Raw genomic sequence first — 17923 nt, 5'->3', positions numbered from 1 at the left:
TATTTTTGACATCCTACTACACTTAAAGAGTTTATATATGCTTTATTTTCTATTATTTTATAAGAATAATGTACCTATATTTCATTGTAACCATATGTATATATAAACAAAAATAGAACTGAATTATATCATATCAACAGACAGGCACATGCAATTCTTTGAACAGACTCAATTGTAAGAAAAATATACCTGCCATCCCTGTGATGACGTTCAATGGTCTGACTGTATCTGGAGCGAGGTAGAGTAAGAAAATGACTGCAAGCGTGGCAGAAACAAGAATATAAATGAGACTCAGGAAAGAAATGAAAAGGTATAGTTTAACTTTAAAAAGTGAGATTAAAAAAGATAAACAGATAGTAAGCAAAGCAAATGAAAATTGTTACTGGAAAGCTTGATCCTTCCACCCAACATCCATTATGATGTCAGTGACAAAGGTTGAGTATTCTAAGTACTCTAAAATAAAACACAACAAAATATAACAAACTGAGATATAACCAAATTATATTCCAAAACAAATTCTTATCAATTATTACTCAAACATCTTTCAGCGCGATCTATAAAATGTTACACAATAGATGCTTTCCGATTTTTTAGGAGGAAAGTTGAGAAGAGAAAGATAATAAAATAACCAGAAAGCTTAAAAAGAAAATAAAAGAGGCAAATTCTAATACCTGTCACACTGAGATTTTATAAGGTAATTATTTCTTCTTCAACAGTTAATTAAAAATAACTAAAAGGACTTTCTTTATAAATTCCATTTAGTAAAGAACTGATTCAAATCATTTTATTAATTGTCTTTATTAAATTTATTGGATACTTTCCATTTTTCCATTCAGTTTTTATTGTTTACTGCATGCTCTTGGCTCTGCTGCATTTCATGCCTCATGCTCACCATGGCCATCAAAGCATCTGTAGTTGACTCCCTTCTTTACATAGCACTAATTTAAAATTTTTCTATTTTCTTAAAACTTTTATTGCCAAAACACTTAATTTTGGCAGATGATCACTGCCTTTCAGCAAAAAATGGAAACCGACCTTGAACCCTCTCAACTTCCATTCTTCCACCTCTAAATACAAAGCAAATATGTATCTTCACGTGTCCTTTCCTTCACCACCAAAGGAAGAAATTCCTCGACTTGTCACTCTACTTTCCACGTGAGCTTGCTTCACTCATTACTGCCTAGTGCCCACCAGTCCTCAGTTCTCTTAATCCTAAAAATAAAACCTTAGCTAAACTCGCCTTCCTTACAAGCTATTGCATCTTCCTGGCTTTCCTTGACTTCTGCCTCTACAACTCTCCGGAAGTTACCCTGTGAATGTTATCTGTGAAATCCTACAAGAATCCTTTCATCTTTTCTTCATCCTCATCATACTACATGTATCTATGGTATTAGCTAGACACTGATTTTCAACCTCTACTTCTTGACACTCCTCTCTTGGTTTCTAAAACACTATTATTTCCTGGCTATAAAAATAGTATTTATTTAACACTTAACTATGTGCCAAGTACTCCATTAAAACTTTGTCTATTTTATCCCATTTACTTCTCATAACTCTGTGAGGTAGGTTCTAGTATTCCCACGGACAGAGACAGTGAGGCTGTGAGTGTTTGCCCACAGTCATATAGTAAGAAGCAGGACTGGGTTTCAAACTCAGGGCTTCCTTAATCCAAATTTCAGGATCTTAACACCTGTGCATGTGACTCGGTCTCTTGCCTACCTAACTGCTTCTTTATCCATTTCATCTACTGGATCCCCTTGTTCGGTATTCCTTAGGTGCAGTGGTTTCCCAAGACTTAATCCTTGGCCTTCCTTATTTTTCAACACATTCTCTGGATAATATTATTTGTTCTTATGGTGAAAGCTCTCACTTTGCTTTAGCCTTAATTTTTCTTTGGGTTTCACAGCACATTTCCAGCTGCTTTCTGGGCTCTTCACATGGCTGCTTGAGTGTCATGTAGACTCCAGAAAATGGTGAGGCTTGAGCAGGACATTTGCCTATTTGAACATCTGGTGCTACATTTGTGAAGTGAGGGGGCTAGCGCAGTAGTTTTTAAATTTTCTTTTTGAGCAGAAGACCCTTGTTTTCAAACAAAATTTTATGTTAAACCTATATATATATATACATATATATTATATATGTATATATATACATATATGTATATATATAAATGCAATATATATCAACCTTCAATTTCTAATATATTCCTTGAAGAGCCTTATAATTAATTTTGACTCTATGTCAAAGAAAACATTGAGCAAGAATCATCTTCATCAAGCATCAGTTGTTTTATTTTCCTTCTAATGTTGATTAATTTTATGCATCAACTTAACTATCCAATAGGTGCCCACATTAAACACTATCTCTGGGTGTGTCTGTGAGGGTGTTTCCAGGTGAGATCAGCATTGGAATCAGTGGACTGAGTAGGCTGCCCTCAGTGTGGGAGGGCATCATTGCAACCCAATGAGGGCCGAACAGAACAAAGGTAGGAAGAAGGGGGAATTCCTCCCTTCTTTTCCTGCGTCATTTTTGAGTTGGACATCTCATATCTCTCTGGCCCTCAGACTGGGATTTAGACCATCAGCTCCCCTGGTTCTCAGACCTTTGGGCTTAGACTCAATTACACCATGATTCCATGCACCTCAGCTTTCAGGGAGCAGATTGTAGGATGTTTCAGCCTCCATAATCATGTAAGCCAATTCCTTACAACAGATTGATGGATCTATCCATCTAGCTAGCTACCTACCTACCTACCTATCTAGCCTACTGGTTCTGTTTTTCTGGAAAACCCTTACTATATGCTTCTCTATAGTTATGTTATACCTCTTAACCTAATCTGGTCGTAAGACCCCCTTGAGATTCTGATGAAAACTATAAAATGCACCTATGAATATTACACTAAATTGACTGCACTGTTTCAGCAAGCCCCCTGAAATCCACTCAAGATCCAGAGATGCACCCAAGGTCTTTTGCTGCATCCACTTGGTACAAATAAAAAAACACTTTATTCACTCTTCTCTATTAAGCCATGCTTATTTTTCTTCCAAAATTAATAGATACTGTAAGATCTTTCTTAAACAAAGAAAGTTACATTAAAAATGGCATTTAAACCAATCTGTTTTAAATTTCTTTAAAAAATTGAGCACAGCAGTCATTTATTGGAAAAGAAAAAAACAGAAAACTAAAAAATTACTACATTTTAAAAAGCAAAAAATGAAATTACACATTCTAAAATCATGATAAAAATATCACTATTCAAAGAATTGAACTAGATCACTGATCTAATATTTAGGCACACTTTGATTCTTATTAAGCCATATAATCTTTAAAGAAAGAACAAAGTCACATTTATAATGAATTACCCTTCCACTGTATTAAATTAGCCCAATTATCCCCTTTTAGAAACCACAAGACACACAAAAAGGACTGCAAAATGGGAAGTATGATACCCTTATGTAACCAATAGTTTTTTAAAGCTGTTTCCAACAATCTCAACTTAGTACAAAACTTTCTGCTTGTCTTTAATATTGTTAATGTTTTGCTACTCTATAGTTCCTAAAATATACTCAGTATGATTTAACTGTGCTAAAATATATTCTTGAAATGTAATAAATAAAATGTTGCAAGACTTTTGTAAAGTGAATTCTCTTTTCATTTACTTTCTCTATATTATCAAACTTTCAGAGATGTGTTTCACCTTATAGTTGATCACTGAAGGGGCCCAAAAGACTCTAAGTAGGTATGGCTTTGACACTTCTGTTAGCTGGCTGCCTAACAAAGAGTAGAGAAGTAGCTCAAGTGTGTCAGGTATCTCAGAGACCCATACAGTAGGGAATTTTTCTTTTTAAAATAGAAATGTATTCATTGAATGCACAGAGAAAGTTTATGAACTAATATATCTTCAGCCAGTGTTAATTTTATATATATATATATATATATATATATATATAAAATATTTATAAAGCAAAAAGTATTGACCAAAAATTCGGAGATGTTCTACATTAAATTACAGTGGGCTGGGAGTAAGAGAAAGAGACAAGAGTATTTAACCCGTTAACAGCTGTGGGCCTACTAAGAGACTGCTTACATTCCTGCTGTGTGCTAGAGCTTTGAATCAACTCCTGTAATGACCGCCAGATGTCCTAGCGTCCTGCTTATGCATGAACTTTCAGGACTGTTTCCCATGACCAATCAAAAGTAGCAAATACCACTGTCTCACTGATGGTGCAACTATCCTAGAACTGCCCCCCCCACTTCTTCCCACCCCTTTATCTGCAGTCAATGTAAGTTCTTTCAAAACAACTTACATCTTTCTTCCCTAACACATAAAGCCATCTGTCAGCTCCTGGATGGAGGACGTGTTTGTGTTTTCTGCCTAGCCATGCTGCTGGTGGCTTAGACTTCCTACCACAGGACCTGGTCCCTTTCTGGATAGCGTTTTTGACTCAATGAACCTTTTCTTTCAGAAAAGATTTCGGCCATGAAAGTTTTTTTTTTGTTTAACTCCATGTACCCAAAATATCCTGGCCTCTAGGACAAACATAAAAATTCTTACTACAGGATATCTCTGACGTGTTACAGGAATATTATCTAGTACTCCATACATACTCTAATAGTAAATTAAGGCATGTAAACAAATAAGCTCTTGAAATAATTTCTAATACTGAAGCCACACAGTTTGCCCCAGAAAAATTATGTTCCTAGTAGTAGTAGTTACCACAATTTACCAGAGAAATAATGATACAAAGTTATAAGGAATAGCAAAGCAGGTGAAAGATGCCCTTTGCAATTCATCATTTCAGCTAATATGCTGCACCCAAGTTTCTAAATTATTTGTAAAGAACCTATTTTCTTTTCAAAATAAAATAGGATTTTGACTAATGATAAAAGAGTAAGATGTGCAGAGAATTAAAGATCCAATCAAATTTTTATATATTACTATTTTATGTTACCTATAAGAAAAGAATATGAATACTATACCTTCTTCTTATACCACTGAAGTTTAACCAGATATTATAAATTAATGTCAAATAGCATTTCTCACCCAATACAACCAATGTAAAAGCTATTACCTTCAGGCATAACTTTCCAACATGTCTCCAAGTCCCTCATCCTTTCTACTGGGTCTTTCTGACTCAGATCTGTGTCCTGCTCCTGTATCTCTGCTCTTGATCTTGCCTGAATAAACAAGCTCTTTTCTCAAGGTCCAACTCATGTGCTATGTTCTCTACACAGCTTTTTAAAAAACATCTGAATTGACTGATTTCTCTTTTTTCTGCTTAATTGATGAGCACATAAAATGTAAATTATTTGTAAGACAAAATATCCTTTTAAAATGTTAAGGGTAAGGCACATTTCCAGAGTATATACTATGCAACTGGAGGCACTGTGCCATTCAGTGTGCCCAGCATCCTTGCAAAATTGGTACTGTTATTATAGTTATGTAGATGAGGAAATCAAATTCCAAAGAGGCTAATTTTCCCAAAGATACATGTCTAGCAAGTGGTAAAAAGCCTAAATTCAAACCCAGTGCCATTTGGATCCAAATCTTACGGCAAAGTATTCATAAAATAGTGTCCTAGTCCAGTGAATCAACTCTTACTGACAAGAAAGCTTAATGCACCATGCAAAATGCCTAAATTTACTTACTATTTCAGAGGAAATTTTCTTTTAGACTTTTTAATCAACAGTATGACTGACTGACTAGATACAATGCTGTTCATGAAAATTCACTGTAAGAGTTCTAGAATACTCTTACCAATTAAATAATACATAAAAATTACAATGCCTTCAACATGCATTTTATTTTTGAAAATATTTTAGAATAGTAGGATAAACAGAAATTAAGAACCTACTGTTTAATACTGATAGACTTACATGGGTAATACTGTACTTTTTCATTTTTGATTCTTCATGTTAATGAATGATTGTATAGATAACTCAAAAATAATGAGAAATGGTTTTATAGTCTTAAAGAAAATTCTATTTTACTTATTTCAAAAATGATTTAAAACAACTTACAATTAACAGTCATTAAGGCACTCTAAGAAAGTAATAAAACCACACAGATCAATTTCTCCAAAACTTTGATTTACTTGAAAAGTTTTGCTAAACTAAAAGACTCATAAAGTTATAAACATGAAAAATATGACATTTCAATTACGAATATATCAGGTGATACCGAGGCTTAGTAAAATTTGCTGTCATTAATCCTAAGGCCATTTGCCTTAAAATATTAATAAAATATTATGTGTTTGCATGATAGTGAAACATTTTGTGTGCAAGTATAATTCTAGAGGTAATTTTTATTCCATTCTTCTTTGCACAATTTAGACCATATTGTCTTCAGAGAAAATATCAAGTCCCTTTTTCATTAAAAGAAAAACTTAACAAAAATGTGAGAGATTTAAAGTCATTTCAGACTTTTCTGTCTCATCATTTCCTTAAACTTTCAATAAACAAGGAGTTTGTGAATCACTACACAAATCGTTTCTAGAAATGACCAAACTCATTAAAACTCTATTAGGTGACAAAACTACTCATTCACACACCCTAAGATGACTTCTTCCAACTTCTAATTATGCCACATAGTTATCTTTCTTTCAACATTATTGCTCTTGATAATATAAATTTCTGTAGATAGCATACCTATACCTAAAGGCATAAATATGAAAAAGTCAAATTAAAAGTAATATACATTAATTTTCATTCAGCACTGATAAAGAGATTAATTTAATAACTTTCTAATTTCTTCTTAAATCTCAGACTCACAATCCAAGAGTTGTTTGACACTATTAAAGACTAATATATTCTATATCTCTTCTTCTGGAAAAATGTGCTAAAAGACAATGAAATTATAAGCATGAATTGAGTATAATCCTAGATTTAGAAATAAAATATTTATGGATATTGACAGATACACCTCATATCAGTTGATTTAAAAGCCCCCAAGTATTTCCACTAAAATTAATTTAGGATGCATACCAAGGAACTTCTGAGTTCCCTTGTCACTTTATCACAACCTTCTTTGAATGGTAAGTTACGTTTTCTTTCCTTATCTCAAACCCATATGATAGTTTGGGGAAAATATCATCGCAGTTTTCATTTTACACATAATCAAACCAGGAATTAGTTAATTAACTTGCTTAATTAAGAAAATTAGTAGTAATTAATGCATGTATTAAAACATACCATGTTACCTCCAAGTATGTCACATTTAACAGAGCAAATTCAGAGAATTCTTCCAAATACAGCAATCAACAGCATCATTTTTTAAGATGCTTAAAAGGTTTACTGAAAGCCATGAGGAAAAACCTCTTCATGAATCAGTTTTTGTCTTTGTTTCTTAAACAAACCACTTAGTTCAATATTTTTATATATAAAGTCACACTGATTTCCCTGATGAATGTAACAGACTAATATCTATTATCTCATGAAAGTATTTTTATAGAAAGGCAAAAATAATAAAACACCTTGTTTTCATTACGACTATCATTATAACCTCGTGCAAATTTACTAACTTACTGGTTTGATTTAACACAAAGGCCCATAATTGCAAGAAGAGGATGATTTTATTCTTTTTCTTACCAAAGAAAATACTGTATTTTTTGTTTGATTTTTTTTTAAGTGATGTGGTGCTCACAAGAATGAATGTAGGCCTTGTAAAGGAAACATAGGGCTTTAGAAACTAAGGTAAGAAATTTCAGGATGAAAACACTCTATGGTGACACCCTTTCCTGAAGGCAGCGATTGTAATAAAGATAACAGTATTTCATCACATTCACCTGTCTCTGTCTGGGGAATAACGGTCATCCGTCACACGATGTCTATCCATTCGGCTAATTGTATTATAGTGTCCAGCAGTAGAGCGTGTCCCTCGAAGTCCCTGTTCCACATTCCGACTGAAATAGCAAGATCCATTAAATATCTTAAAACCATAATCATATACTATACTAACAAATGAGGTTTATTAATAAAGACAGTAGAAAAAGACAAAAATTACTATAATGTCAAATCCAAGTTTTTTGTTTTGTTTTAACTAATTAATTGTACCTCTGGCTAATGGAATAAATATCCACTGGAGGTTGACAGTGAAGTTAGGAGGTTAGTTCTAGAACAGAGATGTGACATAAAATTAAGATAATAGCAATAAGGATAGAGATAAAGATTATCGAAACTATTAATATATGACTGAGGTCTCTAGTAGTGATATTCAATGATACAGAAATACAGCTGGAAAAATACATTAGTCTGGAGAAAATGAGTTCAGCATGTTGCTTATAGACAATATATTGGTAAATTCTATTTTAGGGATAATGACTATTTGTTTTTTATAATCTAAACTGAAGTATTTATAATTGATCAATGATGGTTTTTTTAAGCTACCATTTTTGGCCTGCATCGTCTACTTCCTTTTCATGATAGAATAAACCTTTTATGTAAGCTCCTAATCGTATCACTCTATTGAGAGGTAGACCACATTTAAGAAATTACTTTTCAGAAAACTCAATAATTTTAGTCTCATTGACAGTCTTAGTTAAGTCAACATCTTCAAACATTTTAAACTATGTTTATGAAGTTAATATATTACATTTTCTTTTTAATTTCTTCAATGTCTAAATTAAGTAAACACTTTTTAAGTACTTAATATCCTTATAAATAAAATAAGTTAAATTTATAAATATAATAAATCTCAAGTTCTCTTAGATAGTCCAATACCATGTATCAAATTAAGATTACAATTAAAAATTCCAAGTCTAAAACTAATTCAATAATTCATTTATAATAGGAGTTATAAGGCTATCGCTCTAAGAGTTCCAATTTCTTAAACACTGCAAGTATATAAATTGTGAATTACACACATATTTCTTATTAGCAAACACATTATTTCCATGGCTCTTACTCCATTAAGCCTTTCTGTACTGAACTGGACTGATCAGCGTTTTCCACTAGGGGTAAGACCTGGAGCGACAGTTTTGCTAAGCCACTGCCTGTGCATTCCTTTTAGCTCTCCCCATGACTGTCCCTAATTTTAAAGCCCAATCATATGTTTATTTTTTTCCTACTTCTTAAATTATCAGTATCTCTATCATTTGTGAGTAAAACAAGTTGGTTATAACTAGATCTGCTCAATACTGCTAAGTGACTTAAAGCTGGATCCAATTTATAATTTTGAACTCTCACAATAAAATAATATATAGGTCACCCAAAGTTGCAAAGTAGCCTATATTTTACATTACTCTCATTATGTATGTTATCCAATAGCACCTTTGCTTTTTCCTAAAGTAACTTCTTCCACAAAAATGTATTATCTTTAGAGGTTATTCGTGGTATTTTAGGATAAATAGGCTCGTAATACAATCCAACAAATAAAATGTGTATGCTCTTACCTTTGTGGAGGAGGGACACTGGGTGACCATGATCTAGTCCTTCCTATAACATCTACTCGGTGAGGAGACCCTGATGGTGAGCAATGGTTTGATGACATTACTTGTTCTGGCACTGATAATGTTGAGCTCTGAAGATCTCGACCATTGTGTCGATAATCTAAAGGTGGAAAGATTAAGACAACAGTTATCTACACATTGTCCTTTCGTATTTTCTACCTTACTGAAAAACGTAAAATGTTGGTGAAGCTGAAAGGCAAAGCATAATACTAAGACATAATAATATTTTGTAAACACTTAAAAAAGAATGACAAATATTCAAATATTTACATAGCTACTATGTCCACAGCACTGGGCCTGGTAGAGTAAAACTTTTATATACAATAATCTTCAATAAAATACTCAAGTTTATTCTAAAAACATTTTCATCTCTTCAGTGACCCAGGAGAGCTTCAACTAGTTCTCAGAAACTATATATATTTAAAATTATTAATCACAAAAAGTCCCTAAAAGTCTATAGCTATTTCTTTAAGAATTAAAACAGTATTAGAAAGCACTCTGAATACCACTTAAAGTACCTATGTGGACTGCTTTTCTTATTGTATTTGATAGGACTACATGGGTTTTGATGGTCTTAGCTAAACTTTTCCCCCAGATACCCTATTGTTTTGCAGGACACAAGGTGTGTGTGTTTTTTCAGGAATACATAGATGATGTAATAGAAACAACTGTGGAAACAATATATTATCCCCATTTTACACTTGAGAAAACTGAAATTTATGTTGAGAAATTTATGGAGTGGGGAGGTGGGGGGAAGAGGTTAATCAAAAAACTTATATGCACATATACATAACCCATGGGCGTGACACACAGACAACAGCGTGGGGAAGGCCCGGGGAGGAGCACAGATACAGGGTGGATCAATGTGGGAACCCAAAACTTTGAAGTCACCTCTGTATAATTCTTATAAACATCAAAATCAGGATTACGGTATTATAGTTTCTGAAATGTTATCTTTCAAATGTATTATTAAAAACTCTCAAAATAACACTGTATTTCAAAATAGCAAAATATAGAATATTACACAGCAGTCATTTCTGCTCAACAGATTATTAACTGATTTGCTATATAGTCTCTACACAGGCAGAAAGAATAATGTTGAAACAAGGATGATTTTTATGATGCTGAAAAATAATGAACCCGAGGTAAATGCTTTCAATTATTCAGGTTTCCTTACACTATTCAGTAATAGCAAAAAAAAAAAAAAAATCCCTATACAGGTTTTTTTATCAAAAAATACAATTTCTTTAACAGAACGTAAAAGTAATAAAATGTGGAAAAATCAATTATCAAAGGAATAGAATACAATTAGGGGGGAAAATTCTAATGATTCCCAAGCAAGAGACCATGGGAAATAGTTTTCAAAAACATTTTATTGATGTTTAATTCACAAACCATAATACATGCAAATTATTTTTTGCAGTCTGAGTAAGTTAATATATTGTTCATCCTAAGTGCAAAAATAGAAGCTAAAAGATAGTCATTCAATTTTTAAAAAGTAATATCCTGATAGCATGTTAACTGACACAACTCTAACAGAAGTTATAAATTCTTATAAATCATTGATGCAACTGTAGCATGTTTTACATACAATATGACATATTTTGTTCAAGGTAAAATTAGTCAGACTCTTGACATTTCTCAGGTTAATTTACTTTTAAAAAGAAGGGAAACATTTTATAATATTAAGAGTATGGTGTGATAAATATTTTTTCCAGAATTTATTTCAAAAAAATGGCTACTTACCTAAATTTTAAATCATCAGATAATTTATAATCATAAATTAACAAATATTTTAAACTACAATACCATAACTTCAAAATGTAGCTGTATCTGATACTTAATCAACATTAACAGCAATGAAAAAAATTTCAAAATAGCCTATCCAAATATTTGGCATATTTGGGTATGTTGATGATATCAAAAAGATTTTTTTTTCACAGCGTTAGCACAGTATAAAAAGAAGTTTCAATTATACAATAACTCCTCAAAATTACAAAGAAATTCTTATTATTTAGTGGTTTAAAACAGAAAATTAATAAGAATTCACTTGTCTAAAATATTTCCATAAGAATGTTCAATCTAACAATTGGTACAGGTGTTCCAGCAACTAGAACTGTTCAGGAGTTAATAAGGCTGTTTTTGGTGGGGTGAGGAGGCAAGTCATTTCTTTCTCATTTTATCAGTCTCTCTATCTACTGGTAAATAATGATGAATTTACTCTTCCTTCTTATTACCATAAAATAATTCTGAAATTCTTACCTGACACCACACCAATTCCATCATCACAGTCATAGTCAGAGATTTCACTATCGCTTATCCTCTTTGACCCTACAAAGCAAACAGCAATAATTAAAATGGGTGCGAACTAAGGCAAATCAAAAACACTTCTCACCAACCCGAAAAATAAATGAAGGATTTTGAATGGAACTTTAGAGTAAGAAATAGGCAGAGAAGGAAAGTCACTATGAGTTCACAAACATATTTTTACACATATTTCATGGTGTAGGTATATTATTCTTAAATTATTCTTGAAGTGTATAAAAAGGGGAACATCACTTTTTAACTATTAGTTTAGCTGTTTCTCTATTGTTTTGATAAGAAAATTTGAAATAAATCATCTACAAGCTAACAAATACATCTAAATTTTGAATTGTGTTATGTTTTCTAAGAAATAAACTAAGACAGAACAGTAAAAATTATTATAATTCAGGAGCTCCGTGTGTGTTTTTATTGCAAAACAAACTTGTAACAAAATTTTTAAATGTTTATCATGTTCGGCAAAAACAGCATTGACCTGAACTAAATAGAACTTTGAAAGCTAAAGCAGATTGTCTTCACACTTAATTATGAAATATATCACATATGTAAACATGTTATATTTTGGTTTTTAATATATCTTTTCTCTGCATGTGTCTCAGCAATAGGCACACCCTACATAAAAGAATCATTTCTTAGAGCATTTAATAAAAGAAAACATTTGATGATAAATAAAAACAGTGTTGCTATTTCAAAAAATGAAGCTATTATATTACCCATAGGTAAACTGAATATTATTAATGATTAAATAACAATAGAGCCATTTCAGGATGGCAAATATTAAAAGCTGCAAAACTGATTAAATGAATTGCATGCAAATCCATGATACATACAGCTAACTGGAAAGTACTCTATTCTCACTCTTCCTTACATGCACTTTCTTAGCTGGGGAGGAAAAAATAATGAAAATTGTTGGTAGATTTAAGTTTCAGATATTGAGAGTCACCAAACCTACTCCTTATTGCAATGACAACTGAGGTAAATGGAGATGAAGCCAGTCTTGTAAGAAAGGGCAATGGTGGCAAGCATTAGCAGCCTATAAACATAAACTATAAAAATTAGTGCATAATGAGTTCATCAGTAACCTTCATGTAGTAACCCATTGTGACTTAGAGAGAATGTACTGAGTAGATTACAGTGGCCAGGAAGATGAGACACTCTAAAATCAATACACCTAAAACTCACGGTAATATAATTATTACATTATCACAGCAAATGATGCTATAAAGGCAACTACAAATAAGGTTGGGTGGGTGTTTATTCTGTGAGGAGGCTGAAAAAAATGAGCGCTGTAAAATTAGTGTTCATTAATCCCATCCAAGTGTAAGAGACTGTATCTAATGAAAATAAAATTCTAGGCATTAGCAAGAACAGTTTTAAATGGAGAGAAGACCTTCTTTGCTCTAATTCTCTACTTGTCTAACAGCCGGATGATGTATACTTTAGTCCTCTGTTCAGCAGGAAGGGCGTGATCCAGACAGACAACAGGTACCTGTTATGTTGCCAAGTATACTTCCCATGATTGATAAATGGCATGGCATTCATACTATACATTTACTCTTCCGAAATTGGATTAATGGAAATCAGTTCTCCATTACTTCACGAAAATGTTGCTAAACCTGGAACATGCTGACTCCATGAAGATAAAAGCATCCCATGAATACTAAACAAAGCAGCAAGCACCCATCTCAGCTTTTAATCATAGATACACTGGGGAAAAACTTGAGTTGTAGAAGCAACAAGCCAACAATCTTCCATAGGAAAACATTTCTGAGTTTCCTTTAAGATTTTCTGGATCAATTTAATTCTATTTTATGGTTTAGACTATGTATAATTCAGAGTAAAATGCAAAATTGATGATAATAATAATAATATCAGATTAACTCATAACCATCCTGTAAAGTAGGTATTATTTCCATTTTCTAAATGAGGAAATAGAGATGACCCACCTCAAGTCATACAGCTCTTAAGTGAGAGAATCAAAATTTAAACTCAGGATTGTCTGAGTAATGTTCACAGTCATGGTTTCAACTACTATGCTATACTTGCTATTTTATATATTCATAAAATACTTGGCATAAGGAAGGTGGAAATCAGACTTTAAGTATCTACACCTACATGACCAAATTCTACTATGTATGCTATCTCTTTCACATGTTTAAGATTCTAAGAGCTAAAAGTAAAATACAACTGTGTTTCACTCGGGGTCATACTATAACTAGTGAATAATACATGTATAATGTCATTTTAGTGTATAAACCTATTTAAAAGCTTCAATAATAGCTATGAAAACACTGAGATACCTGTTAATACCCATAATGGTATCTTCAAATTCTATGTCATATATATCATTCAAGATAATTCAATAAAGATATGATAAATTTTACTGGAAACTAACTTTGTAACCTCCGTGTTGGGCTCTCTCCATGGAGCTGTCGCCGTGGCATGTATGGAGAAGGATGGGGAAGTGGAAATGAAGAGACATCATGGGTCTGAAGTTTGTACCAATGTGGCTCATCATCTAATAATGCTGTTTCTAATTCGATTAAAATCTACAAAGCCAAAAGACAAAAACTGTTATACACCAATAATACAGAAATTCTCTTAAATGGTCTCATAACTTTCATAATAATAACAGTAATGCTGTTAGATCAAAAGCAAAGACATGTTGCAAAATTATTCACATGTTTTGACAATAACGAAATAAAAGATAAATATTTATAACTTCTTAATTATTTAAAAGTGTTAAATATCTAAGATATTTATATGTATTTTGTTGGCCCTCGACCAACCACCTACTAGAAACTGTTGAATTTGCTATTACAGAAATAACAGCTATTATTACAAGTCTGTAATAATACTAATATATATATATATATATATATCGTCTTATAATTTTAAAAAAATTTTCATTTTCATTCATTAATTTAGCCTTTGCAAAAACTCTAAATGGGAAGAGAAAACCAAATTAGAAGTGTCTACTGTGTATTAAAACCCATGTTATATGTTACCTAAATTTTCAGGGGGGAAAACCACTTAGTTTGGTCTTGTATTTAGAACCATTGTTTTTTATGACATCAGTAAGTTCTGTCCTAAAGCAGTAGCTAAACTGATTCCATTAAATAAGTTATGTTTACTTTTCAGATATTCAAAATACAAAGTTTTACTGACAGTCATATAAACAAATATATTCAGGATGACATGAATAGTTTAAGCTTTAAAATAATTCCAGATACCTCTCCTAAGAATTCACTTTCTTCCTCTCGAACTCGAGCTTGATCCCAAAGGGTTATTTCCAGCATTCGTTCCCGAAACTCCCTTCGGTGGACTGGAGAATACATGAATGTTTGGTTCCATTTGGGTTCCAATGTTTTCTTTACGGTTTTAGTTCTTCTCTTGTTTTTATCACTATGAAAAAAATAAGAATATATGAACTTATATAAAACTTTATTTTAAATTTGCCATAAAATTATTAATGTAAAATTTCTCAGTAAAGAGGTCAACTTTTGCCACAGATTTAATACACATTGCAAATATTGTAATCTTTAAAATTGCTATTGAAATTTATAAGTTGTATAGTTATATCATTTATATATATGACTTAATAGCAATATTTCAATAAATCTGAAAATTTTCCATGATAATTAAATACTTAATCTTTCTCAAAATCTAAATAAAACCAGACTACAGGATCTTATTTCTAAATTTTTTTAACATATTGCCCAATTGGAAACCTTCCAAATGCTAATTAACCAATAATGCTACATATACTATTCACTTAAATTACAGAAGTCTTATTGTACAAAACTCTAGTAAATTGTGATGTTGACAACCTCACATCCATAGAGCTTAGCTAATCAATGGCTGAATAGTAATAAAGAAAAGCATCTAAGAAGGAAAAGTTATCTAGAGAGCCTATTTGATGTCAGCAAACTTTGTAAAATAAAATTATATAGCGAACAGCTCCTAATAACTTTAAATACTGTCCCACCTTGACATATTTTCTGAGAAATTTCTATTACAACTTTCACTTCAAAATGTGTCTCATAGCTTTAAGGCCTTTCTTAATTGTCTTCCATCCTTTTCGTCTTTTTCTTTGCTGAAACTGTTCTTCAGAGGATGCTTTGGCACTCAGCTCAACCTGGATGACTTAAACTAAGGAAATGGGGGTCTAAAAGTATATAAACATACTTAAGATCGCATTGTGCCAGTCACTTCCAGCCTGAGAAAAAATGAGCAGATCTGGAGAGTACCCTGCCCTGACGGCAGGGATGCAGAAGAGCTGGGGGAAGGATAACTGAAGCCATTACTTCTTTCTTTTTAAATGATGCTACAGAACAATCTTGTTTATTTTTTATGTGCCTGAAATTTAGAATGAGTAGGTAATTTTTGATAAGTTATTTCTCCAATCCTCACTTTCCTATTTAAATCAGGGTAGAACAGTATCATTTATGTTGATTAGCAACAACATAAGACAAATCAAGCTGGAAGAAGCCAATTCTGGGCCGAATGGTAAATTTCCTTGAAGATATGGGGTGATGAAATAAGTATACTCATTAATTTTACAGAATTTAAAGAAATACTATCTTAGTAAGAGAAGGTAGAAATTGTAGAGGAATATGAGTACCTTTTAGAACCATCTCTAGCGTTTGCCTCTGCGGTTAGTGTTGAAAATACATTTGATTTAAAGGAGGCTAATTTTTATTAATTTTGATAAATAGAAACATACATTATTTAAGAAATAATCCACACAACCTGAAATAAATATGCAATAAAATAATCTATATTATGGAAATTTGAAATAATTTTAAAAACAATCACGAAGTATTTGCCACCACTATTTTGATTCCTAAGAATCATTATGCTATGTTAAACTTCATAAATACCTGATAAAAACAAATGATACAGAATAAAAACACCCACTGCTATTAACATTTCTCACTTATTTTCAAAAACATTTATTTTTATTTTATATTCCTACCTTCTGTCTGGAAGAAAGTAAATTTTAACATAAGGATTCCTTGGCCTCCCATCTTCTCTGGAAGGGAGATCCTTTGCTCCCAAAATTGTAACTATTAATTGGTGACCAACTTTGTCAAACCACAGTTTTATCTGAAAAGCAAAAATATTCATTTATCAGCTCAAACATTTATCACTATAACATGATTTTTACATCCTGAGCTCCATTCACTACATTCTCTTACATTAATACTAGCAGAGAATATAAATTTCACTTAGTAAATTGTGTTTAAATAAAAGGATATGCTTTAATAACTTCAATGAATAGAGGAATTAATTAAAATATTTCAGTTTGATTGATAAATTACTTGGAATTTTGTTTTCCTAATTTGACTCCTTATTTAACATGCACATAATAATTATACTACCATAACTAAGGACTTTCTATGCAATGACTGCTGTGTTTTATCTTTATGCAAGAATCACTGTGGTTCATTTTGGCTCCCCTACAATAGTGAGCTCAAAATAAACGTTCGAAATGAACTGAATAGACAGTAACTTGTTTACATGGCATTCACAGGGAATTTTTAAGCAAATGTTTTATATAACTCCACAGCAGAAAACATTTCAAGGATTATAAGCAACAGGGGATTACTAGTAGCTTTATTCAATAGACTCCTTAAGTTTCTGTTTGAAACTATAATAAATTCATGATTTTAAATTTTTCTTAGACATAAAGTCTCTTTTTGGTTTGTGATGTAAATGTATCACATCCTTAGAATAATAAGGGTATATTTTATAATTTGAGATGAGAAAATGTGAATAATTTCCCTATGCCATAATCAGGAATTGGAACTTCACATCCAGCTGCTGAATTCATTTGACTTAACAGCTGTCACCTCCCACACACATGCCTCACACTCCCACACTAGCTCCTGATTCTACTGTGTCAGGATCGTAACTGTGGTTCTGACCCACAGGCTGGTTCAGAGCTCACCCGATGCTATCTTGAAATTGAATAAAAAATTTGAAATTCGGGAATAAAATTAAATCTGTAGAATATGTTTTTGTGGTATATACATATATATATATGTTAATGATTTAACTTTTTCTTTAATCTGAATACACAATGCTTGCAGTAGTTTAAAAAAATTAAATATACATCTCATGTCGGTCCTTCCCTCCCTCCTCCAGAGCGG

At 32.1% G+C, this 17923-nt stretch overlaps 1 protein-coding gene across 30 annotated transcripts in view; it reads right to left on the bottom strand.

The window, feature by feature from the left end:
- Positions 1-17923, bottom strand: part of RIMS2 (regulating synaptic membrane exocytosis 2) — a 215540-nt gene that overhangs the window by 91103 nt on the left and 106514 nt on the right. For 17 of the 30 annotated variants that reach the window (XM_087825331.1, XM_087825330.1, XM_087825334.1 and 14 more), the window contains 6 exons: positions 16747-16877; positions 15002-15173; positions 14164-14317; positions 11709-11777; positions 9390-9546; positions 7785-7901 (listed from right to left, as the gene is read on the bottom strand). In XM_087825331.1, the coding sequence (XP_087681457.1) occupies positions 7785-7901; positions 9390-9546; positions 11709-11777; positions 14164-14317; positions 15002-15173; positions 16747-16877 (800 nt within the window). Of the gene's footprint in view, positions 1-189; positions 256-7784; positions 7902-9389; positions 9547-11708; positions 11778-14163; positions 14318-15001; positions 15174-16746; positions 16878-17923 lie in introns of all 30 variants that reach the window. The other 13 variants (XM_087825325.1, XM_087825324.1, XM_087825329.1 and 10 more) reach the window with 1 other exon arrangement.

This window comes from Miniopterus natalensis, chromosome 16 (assembly GCF_054644295.1).
Source record: "Miniopterus natalensis isolate mMinNat1 chromosome 16, mMinNat1.hap1, whole genome shotgun sequence".
Lineage (NCBI taxonomy): Eukaryota > Metazoa > Chordata > Mammalia > Chiroptera > Miniopteridae > Miniopterus > Miniopterus natalensis.
This window is presented reverse-complemented; position numbering and strand designations above follow the sequence as displayed.